We start from the raw sequence: 16,054 nt of genomic DNA, 5'->3' as shown, positions 1-16,054 counted from the left end.
ATTAGTATACTCTTTTTTATTAATATATTAATGTTAATAATCTAAACTTTTAGACTAGTACTTTTATATAATTGGTGCAGATAAAGTCTAGTAGTATGCCGCTTCAATCGCGTGGTCGAGGGCATGGCCGCGGTCGTGGCCCGCCACTGCCACCAATACCGTCAGATGCTTCCTAGGTTGGTGAAGCATCCTCTCGACTACCCACCACCAGATACGTCCACACCGTCCCCCGGCCCACAAACTCTAGATGATGCTGGTATATCTGGAACTGCATGTATGGCTGCGGATAACGTGATACAATAGCCTGCCACACCGGAAGCTGCTCCACCATTGCCACCACCGCCATCGTCCCCCCACCATTAGCTAGATAGTACATCATCCTCGATGACACGAGGTAAGTTGGTTTAATTAATTTTTTTATTATTAATTATATTCAATATGTTAATTAATTGTTTAATATCATTTTAATTTAAGGTCTGACTGGCGGTTCCACGAGCGCATCAATGTGGTAGTGCGAGGATATTTTCTCCACCTGTTGCCGTGTTTGAGCCAGGTGCTGCCAGAGCACTAGCATTTCTGGTTCGAGAGTATGAAGGTAATTAATTTTAAATTAATTTATTTTTATCTAATATATAATGTAATTGTTTAATTTATTGTACTAATATTTTGTTTAATCTTATTACTGCAGATGACCTACTGGTGGGACTATGACGATAAGTCCATATTCTAGGTCTTCCACATGTGGGCTAGGAAGTACATTCGGAACACCTTCTCCATCGCCCAGGCTAGCCTGGTCGGACCATTATGGCTGGCCAACGAGGTCTGACTCCAGCTCTAGGCGTACTGGGCCAGCTAAGACTTCCAGCAGGAGTCCTCCAAGAATAAGGTAAACCGGGCGACGAGGAATTATTGGTTCTGATAGTATGTGATTAGTTCTCGAACTTGAGGAATCATTGCAGTCTAATGTATACGAGGACTGTATCTTGAATCTAGAGAGAGGCAACCGTACGTCTTTTGATATATCATTATAAGTTTTGTTCAGAGCAGATTAACATTATAAAAAAAGTCCTAAAATTGCACAAAATTAATGAATTATGAGTAATTAAATATTAAGCTCTGTAACTACATTCTTATAAAGCCACCCCTAACATACAGGGCATAAATGCAATTTAGTGATTGCTTTCGTGGCTAGGAGGGTCTGATTGAATGCTTGGTCAACAAAATCCAAACTTAAAAAGACCATAATTTTGTTTAGCTCAATAACTTTCGACGAGTTAGAGAAATTTGATGACCGAAGTCCATAAATTGTAAAAAATTATTGAATTATGGGTATTTTGTTGCCAGCATTATAACTATAATTCTTAAAATGTCATGCATACACGACAGTAAATACAGTTTAGCCTTCCAAACACCCTTACTGTAGTTAAGTTATAATTTGAAAAGTACTTAATTTAAATTTTTGCAAATACCCCCATCATCTTATTATTGAAAATAAGTTGAAAAACAACATTTTTTTTTTATTTCACCCCCTGCTTTTGAAGTGCTTAAATTAAATTGATAACAAAATGTTATAAACATCTTTCTAAAAACTTAAAAAACTTATTAATAAAATTATAAATATTAAAGTTGTATTTTTTAACACTCTAGTTTAAAGGTTTTTCCAAGCATCACTTATATTTTCAAAACTCTCAATTATCAACAGTGTTTAACTTAAAAAAAAAAAAAAACAGTGTTTAACTTATTATTGTTTCTACAGCTTATTCATCACAAAAATCGAAAAGTACACTAAACACTCTAGTAATTTCATATAAGCAAATTTGAGTAAATTGCAATTTATCCCTATATGATATATAAATAACAAAAAAACTCTTATGAAATTTTTTTCGCAAATTATCGTCTGTATTTTAAAAAATGAAGCAAATTATCTTTTACGAATGATTTAGGTTGAGGGCTAATTTGCAGGATGGGTGCACATCCGATTATATTCATCGGGGAAATATTTTTGTGGTTGGTTTAACATAGAAAAGATTTGTACATCAATTGTTAAAACAAGCAAAAGTCATCACTGCAATTCAAGTAATTGGCGAACAAAGCTAGCCCAAGAAAAAGACTGTAAATTAGTGCACAGGACAACCATCAACAGCTACACCTTTAGCAGTGGGACATGAAGCCAAGTCACAGTACTCTCCATTAGAACCCCACCACGAAATGCTCACATTCTCAACACCCAGGCAGAAATACAAAACCACCCCCATAAAAGCCAGCCCTGCATCCAATGCTGCCGAGAGCACGTAATTGTACCTTTGCCACCACCTCTTCCGGTACCGGAAAACAAACAAGTTGAAGATCGTTCCAACCAGTATCCAGCTGTTGAAGTTAAGAGTTGTTGCCGGCGGCATTGCTGCTGTCGCCCCCAGAAGCACAGGCAAATTTATCAGCTTTATCCACGTCTTGCTGGGGAACGCCTTGTGCAGAAGCCACACGAATACCGGCGCCACAGCACCCCCGAGAAAGCACCAGTTGAGTGCACTGTAGTTCCCTAGGTCTCCAAAGATTCGCTTTGGTCCGACTAAACCCCAGATCACGGATGCGTCAAAGAACACGCGGTCATTCGGGCACATCCACGGACTGTTAGGAGGAAGTAACTCGTCCTGGCATATGTTGTTGACGGTCGTTAGTAGATACCATGCAATGCCAATGTTGATCGTCCCCGCGACGATGGTGCCCACCAGCTGACAGTTTGAAGTAAAAATAGTTTTAGTAGTTACCCGCTTAACATGTTCGTAAAATACATAACCATGTAATTCATTTCAGAAATATTTGTTACAAGTATCGGGTTAAATGCAACAGGTACGTGTAAAAATAAATAATACACCAAAAAACCCGTGAATAAAAGAAAAGGCAACGCGACCCCTTGAACTTTTGAAGACAGGGCCTATGACCCAATGTCGACGTGGGAGGTGATGCTTTGTGCATAATAGTGTTTTTAAAGTGGTAAAACTGCAACCAACACTAGGAGTACCTGAACTATGAACATTGATCTTGGCGGAACTTTCATATAATGGCCTAGCTTAAAATCATTGAGAAAGGAGACTGCTTGGCTCATGCTGATGTAGCCATAGGTTTTGAAGCAGACGTTGGCAATCGGTCTTCCCGGATATATAATACCAATGATGTATTCTGTGATAACGTTAAGGCCCGGCGTCTGGTACCGGACACGAACTAAATCAGATACAAGAATACAAGCTGGAAATGGATGCACATATCAAAACCTAGCAGCCTACCTGATTCGTAGTCGCTGTTATTATGCTTATGGGGAGCGTAAAGATCAATGCAAGACCTGCAGAAAAAAGGAGTCCCCACCAAGGCAGTTGAACTTGGTCTTTCATGAAGATACAGAGCCCAAGCGACACGACCAAGGACAGCAAAAGCATCGCATGAAACCACCAACTTGGGATGTCTCTGTACTTCTTCATCAGTCGTGTGTGAATGTCTGGCTTTCCTTTGTGTGAAGCTCGATACCGTTGGTAAATTTCCCTGTTTTATGATTCTAAACATGTTAGAAATTATGTATGATATACACATTTACTATAATGGGAGCAGATCTTTCTCTTTGGCTGAGAAGATTTCAGCCTCAATATACAAGTGACAAAAAGCTAGGCCCTGTCTAGATTATATAAATCTTCATACTGATAAAGGGAAAGAATGAACTTAGTTTGCAGTATAGAAGTTGAATAAATGAACCTGCATAGTTTCACATAAGAGCTTACAAGTTTTTTTTTTTTTTCTTTTTAAAGCTGGAAAAATGTGTTTTTGCTTTAGAATTTATACTTTTATCTTGCTTAAAGGGGTGTTTTCAATTAAATGCTTTTCAGATTATAGTTTAAGTATGCTAAACTAATGTATTTAGAAATACAACTTTCTCTTATGCTGCTTCTAGATTAAGCTAAAAGCTAATAAGCGAGCGGAAGGTGTTTATTATTGTAGCTTAAGGAATTTTTTATAAATAATATATATATTTCACTTCTTTTTGACTTTTGTCCTAACTATTTTTTGCATATTTCTAAAATAACATATTCCAATAAATAGTTAAAATTTACCCATGTACCCAGGTAGTTAGCCAATTTCACAAAAAAGCTGGTAATACAATAATTTTTTAATTGAAAACTTCTAAATTAACTTTTTTCGACTTGTAACTATTACTTCCATATGCTCCCTACTTTTACATTTTATATACTTATCCAATAAAAGTAAATACTCCTAAAAAAGTATAAGTTCTTACAAACACCCTATAAGTTTCTTCCAACAATTTTTGCAACCCTTGAGTAAAAATTTGCATAGTAAGGTTTTCAATTAAACAGCCCAATTTCAGCTTTTTTCCATTTTGAACTTTTGGATTCAAACTCTTTCCACCTGTGTTCCCACCACAGACAGAAATTATTGCAACATCCCCTAAAGATGACATCGATCCGCTCATGTTGAAGCAAGACCAGCAACGAGGATAACAACAAAGAAATATAGAACTCTGCAGGATAACAAGCAAGACTTACCTTCCATTAAACATAATCACATGAGTGAGAGTGGCCATCACCGCTGCAAAATTAAGGCCATACGACAGAGCGAAGAAGATGCTCAAGTTTATGCGCCCCTGTTGCTCGTAGGCGGGCAAGTCGATCTCAAACTTGTCGTTCACAATAGCCGATACATTATATATCTGCCCGTTACGGGTGAATAAATGCGAGGAGAATATGGGAAACGTTTTCGCATGGTAGACGTCCAGTCCCCAGTATGCGATCGGAATCATGACATACACAACAGCAAAGTATCCGACGAAAACGTTAACTATGGCAAAGAATGGAGTAATGAGAGGGCTTCCGAGAAACGATGCCACAACGGACCAGTCAAAGGTTAGAGAAGCAATACCAAGCCCTCGCATACCAGAGCCAATTTGTTGGGCTGTTACCGACTTTGGAAATATCAAGCAGAGCAAAGAAAGGTTTGATAAGGTGCTGAAGAGGTAGCCGGGGACGATGTACCACAAGAAGCTGCAGGCTAGAGCAATTAGAAAGAATCTAGCCCTCGAGTGTTTACCGCTGTCCCTCTCATGAAGGGCCCTGCAATGTTACACATAAAATGACTGATTATTTCATCCTAGCGACGAATACATTGCAGCTGAACTTTGACACTAGATTGATAACATGCCTGAATTCTATGCTCAAGGAACAAAGGATGCACAAAAGGTAAAAAGTTCTCCAAAACTACTGAGATTGGGAATTGTTATTATTACAATATGAAGATTATAATACAAAACTAGATTGCACGTTGAGCTTTTTTCAAGTATAGAACGTGGTGAAAAGGCTTGTTGATGAAAAGATTACTGGATTATATATAGTCATGTTAAAAGTGAGTCAACAACACTAATTCACCAAATATTATGGTGTTAAATGCAATTTATTCTTATGATATGTGAAATGAGTAAATACTTAATCTGAAAAAATAATTAGCAAATTATTCCATGTGTTTCAAAAAATGAAGTAAATTATTTCCTATTAATTTGCTATTTATTTTTTACAAGGAATTTTTTGCTCATTTTTCATATGAGAAGGGGTGAATTTCATTTTTCCCAATATTATAAGCCATCTTTGAAGGGAAAATCTAATCCTCATATCATAGTCTTAGGTGATTATAGTGGGATAAATACATTTTTGGTTCTCAAATATGATCATTAATGCGATTTGGTCTTCAAAATTTCACTTTTTGTTCTTTCGATTAACTTTTTCGTTAAACTTAATGAAAATTTCATTTAAAATGAAAAAACTGCTATTTTCGTCCCATTTTGTGGTATTTTTAAAGTTGTAATCCAACATATTTATTTTTTCTATTTTTCTTCAAACTTCAAAAACGAATAAATAAAAAATAATTAAATAAATTCAACAACAGATTATTTGAATTTTTATTGATTAATTTCCTATATTTAACAACATTTCTTTAAGATTATCTAGAAAACTTGTTGCTTAAATTTAAATCTCTTAGTTTATTCTCTTCTGAAATTTCAGAAAAGCAAGAGAACTATACATTGGATCACAACTTGAAAAACACTAGAAAATGAAAGAAAAATAGCAATTTTTCTCATTTTAAATGAAATTCCCATTAAAATTAATGAAAAAGTTTATGTAAGGACCAAAAATGTCCAAAAAGTGAAAGTTTGAGGATCAAAATTATAATATTAAATTATTTGAGAACCAACATACACTTATCCCTGATTATAGTAAAAAGAAGCTTAACACTTTCCAGGTCTGTTGATGGTAGATTAAGTTGTGAATGTGAGGGGATGATGATGACTGGATTTTCAGAAAAATTGAATCACAAGAAAAATATATCTGTTCACATCAAAGAAAGCAATTAGAAATCATCGACCGGAAAAAGGATGTATGGGTTAAATGCAATAGACCTTCCATGGAAAACCGACAATGCAACCTCCTAAATTTAAAGAAAAAGAGACAAAATTACTAGACCTGCTTTCTATTCTTCTTTTCAATCAGAATAGCGTTTAACGAATCGAATCTTGGTTTACAGACAGACTTATACCCAAATTTTTAGCCACTAGAAGGGCAGTAGCGCCTTTACTCTATTCCTTCATAAATTCAGTCATGGCATTGCCTTGTACTATCAAAGTTTTCACACAGGGTAAAATGCAATTAACGCGAAAAGGATAGCACGTTGCTTAACAATGCACCGGTTGGGGATATTACCTGAAGAGTGAAACTTGGACAAGACTACTTGGCCACCACATTTCTGCAGGCTCCACAACATACTTCCTCAGAATTCCAGCCCATCCATATCCCAGAACCTGCTCCACCAGGATCAAATCATCACTACAAAATTAACCATAAAGAACCAAATCCAGCCCAACAAATTCTGCTGCATTCTAGATCAGGTTTGCTCCTTATTTAGCATCCTAATTATTACAAGTATATCAAGCAAATAATAACGTGTACCTCAATCACACCATAATTAATATGGAAACTTAAAATTACTAGAGGATGAAGTTTATGAACTTGTTTGATTTCATTTTCAGAGGATGATTTCCAATTTTATACTATTTTATGGGACCAACAAAATCGGTCTTTTTATATAGAAAAGTATTACAAAATTACTAATCTAAATATATTTTCAGTTTATATATATCAATCTTTTCAAACAAAAAATTAGAGAAAAGTATTATTTTAATCCGATAAGTATGCCTAGTTTTAATTTTAGTACGATAACTATGTCCATTTTTGTTTAAGTCCAGTAACTTATGAAATTGCTTACTTTTAGTACTCTGACAGATTTTCAGACAATTTTACCCCTATGAGTGCATATTGACTAAAATATGCCTTTCAAAAGTTGCATAGGGGTAAAATTGTCCAAAAATCTGCCAGAGGACTAAAAGTAAGCAATTTCATAAGTTACTGGACTTAAACAAAAATGGACATAGTTGTTGAACTAAAATTAAAAATTGGCATACTTAGCGGAAATAATATTTTTCCCAAAAAATTATCACAAAAAAATGCAATACGAAACAAAAATCACTTGAAAATACGAACAAATGCAAACAATTCCTTCTAAAATTGTAAATGAGTAAATTGCCCCTATGAAAAAAATTAGTAATTTACAATATCGCATTGAAGTAAATTACATTAAAAAAAAGATAGGGTGATAAATTGCTATTATTTTTTTTATAACGGGTAATATGCTCGTTAAATTCCCTGAAAAATATTGAAAATTTAAATGAAAAATTACTACAAAGATACCAATATCAAAACATATTTTTTTTTTCATACAGAATGCAATATGCAATATTATAAAGTCAGTTGAGAAATACTGAAAATTAAAATCAAGAACGAACAATATTAGGGAAAAAGAACAAAAGGAAACAAAGCAAAAAAGCTCTGACCTGAGTAGTGATAACAAGAATCCAACTAGCTAAAAACGAGATATTCCTCTTATAAAACGCCTTGATGATATCAACAATCCCAACTGCATAGGCAGAGCCACCACCAAAAGCGGAACCCGCATTAGCAAATATGGAGATCAACACATGCTCCTTCATGTTAAACGGCCCAGGATTGAGCGAAAACTCCCTCGACCCGAATCCGGGCAGCCGGAACTTGGTGGTGGGCAGCACGTTGGCCATGAAACGGCCGATGGGCAGCGTCGCCACTTGCACCGATATCATGGTTATTATGAGTGGCTCCGACCTGTAACTGAAGAACGTGTTGAGAAAGGAGAGAAGCATGCAGGAAAACAACCCCAGAAACCACATACGAAATGTCCAAACAGGGAGTGTCGGATCATCTTCGTTAGGCACTGTCAGTCTGACTTGTTCTACCGGGGAGACTTCTTCTTCATCATCAACAGCAGGTTCTTCTTTTAGGGTTCTGTCTGCTGTAGGGTTTCTTGTCAGCGCTGAGGAGCCTCTTTCCGTGTCTATTTCGAAGGAAGCCATAATAAGGTTTGGATGGACGGTTTCTGGAAAAATTGAAGAGAAAGATGCAGTTGTAATGGGTTCTTGTTTTCTTTTTTTTCAGTTTTTTTCGTTTTGAATGGGATTTTTGGAAGGGTTATCGGAGGTTAGATTTGACAGAATAAAGAGGAAAACATTATTTTGGAGATTTGAGGAATCAGTTGAGATACCAAGAATTTCTCCATGCGAGGGGGGAAATAATAGGTAGAGAAACAAGATTTAGTCACGAATGAGGATTCTTTTCCGACTAGGATTCTTTTCAAACTTGGTTCTTTTACAAAACAGTCAATTTTATTTTTAATCTAATAATCTATACATCATAGTTTAAAAGTAGCGGTATATGTGATAATATTGGTGGCTATTGTTCCACATCGATGTCGACGTATCGCGATATTGTTGGGTGACATAAAACAAATATCATAATGTTAAAAAAATCCAAAACAAAATTACAAAAAGAATTAGTATCACAAATTACTATATTAAATAACAAACAAAAAATTTTATCATGTCAAACATCAATAAAATTAATCATAAAAATGCTTAAGATAAATATGGATCATGGCACTTGATGCGCGCGATTTTAGCACAAGTCCAAAATTCTTAGATCTTTGAGATGGATTTGGGCCACTTGAGTAAAAATTTCTGAGGAAAAAGCACCTGCAAAACAAAGAATTAGCACTCTGATGCTTAAGTTAGTTTTGGATTTAAAGTTATATAAAAATAAAAATAAATGATAGTAAGAAATTATGATAAAACTAAGAACTAGGCAAGAACACGATTTTAGAGCAATAGGACAGTGGCAAAAGGAAAAGTTCTCCCATCTGTCAACTGGGGGCTTTTTCGGGGGGTACCTCTATTTATAAAGGAGGAGTTCCCCTCCAATAGAAGTCCTGCCGAGGGGAATCCGTATGCTCTAGTAAGAAAGGCGGGATCCTGTAGATAAGAATCATCCTTATCCATTTCTTGAGCAACAAGTCTTCGAGTGAATGGGCTCTTACTTCGTGCAAACTACCACCTGGTAAAGAGTCCTTCAAGGTGAAGAGTTCATCCTCTTGGGGGCACCTTCCTTCCTATCATTTAGCTTTGGAGATCTCCAAAATGGGCTCCTCCTTTAGGTCAAATATGACAAAGTTGGCTTCCTTCCGCGACTGGGCTTTGGTGCAAGGAGGGGGTCCTTTGGGCTGAGCTAGATGTATCTTTTCAATGGGCTAGGCTGGATTATAGAAGGTCCCCTTCTTGGGCTGGGCGTAGTGATTCGGACGGGTTGCCTTCGCCATGGGCTAGTGGTCCTTCGCATGGGCTTGGTACTTCGTCTTGGGCCAATCTTCTTTGGGACATGCCCATCATTTAGTCCCACCCCACTCTAAGGATGATAAGTGCCCTTTTCATCCTTAGAGTAGGAAATCTTATTTGACCTGGAGGGGGGGACCCATTTTCATTCGTAAGGGAGGAAGGTATCATCTCCTTTCTCAAAATGGAAGACCCTCGTACTTCGGGAAGGGAGGATCCCCCTGTCTACGCGTCCTTTAAGTTGCTGTAGCCTCATCCTCGTTGGAAAACAGAGTAGCAGCACGAATGACATCCGTGATGATGGCCAAAAAGGCGCATCCTCAAGGTAATTGCAGCACGAATGTCTAAAGATCTCTCTGGGTAACTATCTCTTAGTGGGGTAGTTATTGAGAACGTAGGTTAAAAATGCCTGTATCAGTAATCTCTTTCCCTCATCTTACAATTCTTCTTCAAAGTTCCTCCTCCTTTTTCAGAGTTCTTTTGCTTTGTAAAAAGAATGTCTCCCTCTAGTACTCCGTACATTTCCTCAAGGAAATCCTTCGAGGCAATGATCCCTCAGAGGCCACTTTCAAGAGGACGGGCCGTGCCCTGCCTCATTTTGGAAGGGGCCTGAGGAGAAACCTGAGGCAGGCCACTGCTGCCGCTCGTCGCCTGATCGACAAAGATATTGACGAGGAAGAGGGGAGAAAATGAGGGGGAGGGTTCTTCCCCGGAAGAGGAGAGAGTGAGGCCCTCACCAGAGGGGGCTGAGTCACCTGAGTCCTCTTCAACGGTATCACAGGCGTGCTCTTCTGTCTCGCAGCGGAATGTAATTCTAATATATTTTTCGCCCGTGCGGCATCTTAGGTTACGTCTAACCTTCAACCAGCCTTCACACATCATCAGAGTATACCGACAGTCCATCGCTTGTCATCGACACTGAAGCTCACTAGTGCGATATATAAACGCATCTCTGCGCGGCACCGCGTGCCCTCGCGCTCGCCTATCCAGAATGGCCATACTCGTCGAGGCTCTTGGCACTCACGCTTTAGCATCTCGTACAATCTTAGAACTTGCCGACGCATTTCTCAATGGCAAGGAGCATCCTCGCTTTGCCTTGGCATTAGGGCGCTACGCATGCGCTCGCAACGCTCATCTCATGCCCAACGCTCACTCGGTGCATCTTAGACGCACGCCTTCGTCGTGGCCGCCTTCCATGCCTCGCCCGAGTAGGAATGCATCATAAGTTCGAGGCTCATTCGATATGCCGACATCCTGTCTTGATCTTGCACGGCAAGCCCGACATGCTTTCTTGCCTTTCGGCTTGGCTTCATTTAATACCCATAGTGCGGCGTCATCCCACAACCGCTCATCTTTAACCAACTGACCCCCGTAGATGGCTAGAACTTGATAGCACGTGCCATGAGTTGGATCACGAGGTCCTGGAGTGCTTGCCTTGGTCACCCGTTCGCACGAGAGGTGTTGCTACTGATATCCCGCAGCCTGTGGGGCAACCTTGCGAATCACACGGAGCCTCTCGGCTGTGTTGGCATCTAACGTAGGCCATCCTAATCCTACGCTTCCCGTCAGGTTCCCATGCCCTTCGGGGACTCTAAGCACTCCTTTGAGCTGCCTAGACCCGGCTCTTGAAGACCCCCATCATGCTCCAAGAGAATGCTCATTTAGTGCAAACGTTGTCTCATGCTTCTGTCGTCGTGCACGGGGAGGGCTGTTTGGAGCTCACCACTGCATGCTCCTCTTATAATAGGCTTAAAAATATGTTCTCTTGTTCCAAGAGTAGAATACTAATAGGGCCGAGGAAAGCACTTTTTCTGCATTTCCTTCAGCCGACTTCCAATTCATGTCCCGCTTGAACCGTACGTAGCCTATGATTTCCACATCATAACTATAGAGTTTCAACCCCATCCGATCATCCATGGCTGAGAAATTGCTCCAACAATACTCTGAAACTATAATCTCGCCACTACACTGGCAGACTCTGAACATCGTCGTAGTTCCCTACTGAAAACAGAACCGTATACCTCTGAAACATCTTGGAGGTGCTCCCAACACTCCAAGGATCTTGCCATAGAAACAATTCTGCAAATCTCCAAGGATAAAGAACTCTACTTCACACATTTATCTCCTGCTCGCGCGCATGGTGGCGCTTGATCATCGCCCTTATATCTCCATGGCCAAACGTCTTCGGAATGAATTCATACTTGGTGGATAACATCCCCACACATCAAGGAAGTTCCGATATAGACAATAGTAGAATTCCTAATCGATAAGAGTCTCTGCTCGAAAACCATTTGCACACCTGCGTGCTGGCCGGCATCCCCTTACCTCCTGGATGACATCCACAAGTCACTGCCAACCGTCTAGCCCAAGGTGCGGCCAGTGACACTCTCCCCCACTCGATCTGTTGACGACCTCATCAACATATACACAAAGGATTAAGGTTTATGCGGTGCCCAATACTCTCTCTCAATATCACGTGACACCAGACCAACCTCCTGCTCTTTCGAGCGCTCCAGTCGTGAAGTACCTCTTCAGCACAACATGTGATCTCCTCACAAATGGTGCCCTTGCTGCACACAATGTGATCAACTCAACCCAAGCAGAAGTCCGTGTACTCGTCGACACCCTTTCCCCAAATGGGTGTTAAGCTCCCCCACTACACATAGTGTCTCTGATGCACTCATTCAACACAGAAACTCAAAAGCGGAAGTTTGCGCCTCTCTCTGCTCTCTCTTCCCAAGGTGGTGGGTAGCACTAAACAAATAGTGCCTCAGTGCACTGTATTTCTCATTAATTTCTTGACTCGGAAGTCTGTGTATTCGTCTACATTCTCTTCCCTATGTTGCTCATGTTGGAAGTTTATGCCTCACTTGGCACTCTCTTCCCAATGTTGCCCACGAAGTCGAAAGTTTGTGCCTCGCTCTACACTCTCTTCTCGACTGTTGCTCAATCATCATTGGAAGTCTGTGCCTTTCTCTACACTCTCTTCCCAACTATTGCTCAACTGATACTGGAGTCTGTGTACGTTGCTTACACTCTCTTCCCAACATTCTCAACTGTTGGGTAACAACTGTGCTCCAAGTGTGTCAAATGCGCCTCTGACATCTCCGATGTCCCTCAAGATAGTGCCTCAAATATACCCGAATTGATCTGGAATGAATGAAGTGTCTGATGTTCCTCAAAACAGTGCCTCAAATACACCCGAACTGATCTGGAATGTGCGAAGTGTGGAGTTTGTGCGCACGCTTCGCACTCTCTCCCCCACTCGATGTGTTTCCGTCCTCGGCAAACACGCAAACCCGCTTCTGCAGTAGACCACACTTAAACACTTTCAAACACATAGGCCAGATGCCCAACTATCGGAACCACGCCGCTCGTGGACCGAACGTCTCTCCAAAGGGTTCTTGCTCAACCCAACACGAAAATGGGACCTTTGCGCCCAATTTGGCCGACAACCAAGCACAAGTCCTAACCCAGCCGCAAAACTCAATCTCATGTCCTGGCCCGAGCACCCACTGCAACTGCAAGGTCGGGATTCTCGCTCCCCAGCCCGCCGCAACATGTCTAACATCGACCATAAGAGTAAAATTTTCTAATCCCAGCTCGTGCTCACCATGCCGCTCATGGTCCCAATGGAGCCCGATGCTCCTCATAATTCTCGACGCGGTAGTCCCCTTCGGAATCCTTAAAGCAAAGAGCCCATAGTATGGTGTGAGAATCCCCTCGAAGAACATTCTCAACTCTGCTCAAACTTGTGCTCCTGACAAGCACCCAACACATGGCTTAGTGGTCTGTTCCCACTCAAGCTTCGGACAAGTTGTCATTCTCACATAACGGATGCTTATGCCCCTTTGTTCTTGAAGCGTGTTGTCTCTCTCTAGACGCACCATCAACTACTACAATAGCACTTCATCACATTTATGAACGGCCACACACGGCTCTCATTGACAACTGCCTAGAAAGGAAGGGGTCTCAACATCCAGTCCTCGCAACCCTAAGGGTGGCTTGTCAGAACCTCAGTTGCAACTGTGCTTCTACACCTAAATAATCAGCACATCTTTCCCCGCTGGAAAGTTCTCAAACTCATGAGAAGGTGGCCGTTCATACACCACTCTCAACTCAAGGTGGTATCTCGTCCACCAAACGGACTCAACGCCTTGATCACCTCCTGACTTGCGGCAATTCCACACACATGATTGCTTCTCTCGCAATCGTGGCTCTCGTAGTCCACCCGACGCATCGGCATGTCCCCCTCTCACTTAAAGAAGCCAAGATGAATTTTGAAAATCTGATATCATTCTGCCCAAAAAACTTTTTTGGGACCACGATTGACAACACACCCAACACATCGCGATGCTTTCTCAACTACCAATCCACAACAACGAAGTTGGACCGTAAACGCTTGCTCTCTGAAGCAGCCCAAACGCACACAAAGGGCTCTACCCAACATAATCTCTGTGGTAGACATCCCCCAAAAAGACGGTATGGTTTTGTCTCAACTGACGGTCTCAACCAATTTGCCTCTACCTGATGTAGAGCTCATATGCCAATCCAGATCTTCAACTCACGCAACTCTCCTTCGGGAGCCCGGGATTATCTGGGCTCTGATACCAATTGTCACGGGCGTACTCTTTTGTCTCATAGCAGAATGTAATTATCATATATTTTTTGCTCGTGCAGCGTCTCAGGTTATGCCTAACCTTCAACCAGCCTTTGCACATCATCAGAGTATACCGACAGTCCGTCGCATGTCCTCGAAACTGAAGCTCGATAGCACGACATCTCAACGCATCCCTGTCCTGCATCGTGTACCCTCGCGCTTGCCTATCCAGAATGCCCATACTCGCCGAGGCTCTAGGCACTCACGCCTTAAAGTCTCGCACACAATCTCGGAACCTGCCGACGCATTTCTCAATGGCAAGGAGCATTGATAACTCTGCAATTATAATGATTTTATAGCAATTTAATCTTCCTTTTTTAAGCCAAAATATTCCTAATTATGTGATTTTATTGCATATTCAGCAAAAAGGAAGATTACAAGGACGTTTCTGCAGAATTGACAAAGCGTGCCCACGCTTAATGGAGTAGTCAACTCGGGATAAGGATAAGCACGAACGATTCTCCTAAGAGATAAAGGAATCAAGTGTTTAGATTTAGAAAGGATTCTTTTAAGCTTATCTTTTGTAATCTTTTTACCTTTTTAGAGTTTATCACATATCTATCCCCCCACTACGTCTAGATTCGTAGGGAACTTTTATTATAAATAGGGGGGATCTCTTCATTAGAAGACATTCAGTTTTTATCTTAGAACTCTATAGAATTCTCTGTTCATCTCTTCTCTTTTATTTTATTTTACTACCGGAATTAATGGAATTCCACTTTCTAGTGTGTTCTTCCATTAGTATGTCCGGCTAAATTCCTTATTTCCTGGTTAAGGTATGGTGATTGCTTGATTCCCATATCTTGTGAGATCTAATCTGCGTTCTACACTTGTCAAGCAAATATTCATGTTATTCTCTGTGCTTTAATTACAAACATCTGATTTATGAATGATTCGGCCGGTTGTTCATTATCAAGAAGGTTTGCTTAGCTAATTGAACTTTATAAATCCGTGTAATTGTTTATTTAGTTCAATACTTAGTGGCAACGTAGCATGATTAGTTATGTCACAGTATTTAATTATGTTATGGGGAATGCATGATCTAGTTTAAACAAATTGTCCTCGTAGGAGTTTGTTAATTAGAATCAGGCCTTTCTAATTCTTAATGCTGTTAATAGATTAAATCTTGTGGACGTTCCCAAGGTTGTCTGTTAATTAGAGATCTAGCCAACGGTCGTACCTTGGCTAACGAAAAGGTAAGGAAAGGTGAGGTTGTTAGGTCGTACCAACGACCATAACTGGTTTATTTGTCCATACATGTGTTATTCTTGCATCAATGATCAACTCACGAGAATCAAGCATAATCCTAGCCTTAACCGGGAAATCTCTCTCTCATATCTCTATCAGGTATTTTTAATTATTTAGTTTTTGATCACTTCTATTTATCACAACCTTCCCCCCTATTATTTTCTATTTTCTCAAAGAAATCAACTTAAAGCCAATCTCTGTGGATCGACCCTACTCCCACTTTCACAAGTGTTGTAGGAATTATTTTTGGTGACTTCGACACTCATCAAATTTTGGCGCCGTTGCCGGGGATTGGCGTTTTTAAGTATATTTCTTTATTTTTAGTTACTTGATTTTTATCACCATTA

The 16,054-nt window shown here is 40.1% G+C and overlaps 1 protein-coding gene across 1 annotated transcript; it reads right to left on the bottom strand.

Moving 5' to 3' along the window:
* Positions 1–1,972: 1,972 nt before the first annotated feature.
* LOC105162212 (oligopeptide transporter 4) lies at positions 1,973–8,779 on the bottom strand. Its single transcript, XM_011080205.3, has 6 exons — positions 7,940–8,779; positions 6,753–6,850; positions 4,551–5,114; positions 3,285–3,537; positions 3,023–3,205; positions 1,973–2,732 (listed from the first exon to the last, which is right to left on the bottom strand). Exons 1-6 carry the CDS (start codon positions 8,489–8,491, stop codon positions 2,118–2,120), a joined length of 2,265 nt encoding a protein of 754 aa, XP_011078507.1. The 5' UTR covers positions 8,492–8,779; the 3' UTR covers positions 1,973–2,117.
* Positions 8,780–16,054: the final 7,275 nt, after the last annotated feature.

Source organism: Sesamum indicum, linkage group LG7 (genome assembly GCF_026168435.1).
Source record: "Sesamum indicum cultivar Baizhima isolate 11 linkage group LG7, ASM2616843v1, whole genome shotgun sequence".
Classification (NCBI taxonomy): Eukaryota; Viridiplantae; Streptophyta; class Magnoliopsida; order Lamiales; family Pedaliaceae; genus Sesamum; species Sesamum indicum.
The sequence above is the reverse complement of the archived record's forward strand: the minus strand, read 5'-3'. Positions and strand labels throughout refer to the sequence as shown.

Excerpts from the sequence above, each read along its gene's own strand:
- LOC105162212 (XM_011080205.3), bottom strand. The coding sequence starts at position 8,491 with ATGGCTTCCTTCGAAATAGACACGGAAAGAGGCTCCTCAGCGCTGACA. Across the intron at positions 6,851-7,939 it reads TTCTTGTTATCACTACTCAG|GTTCTGGGATATGGATGGGC; the intron begins GTCAGAGCTTTT and ends CTGGTGGAGCAG. Across the intron at positions 3,538-4,550 it reads GTGATTATGTTTAATGGAAG|GGAAATTTACCAACGGTATC; the intron begins GTAAGTCTTGCT and ends ATCATAAAACAG.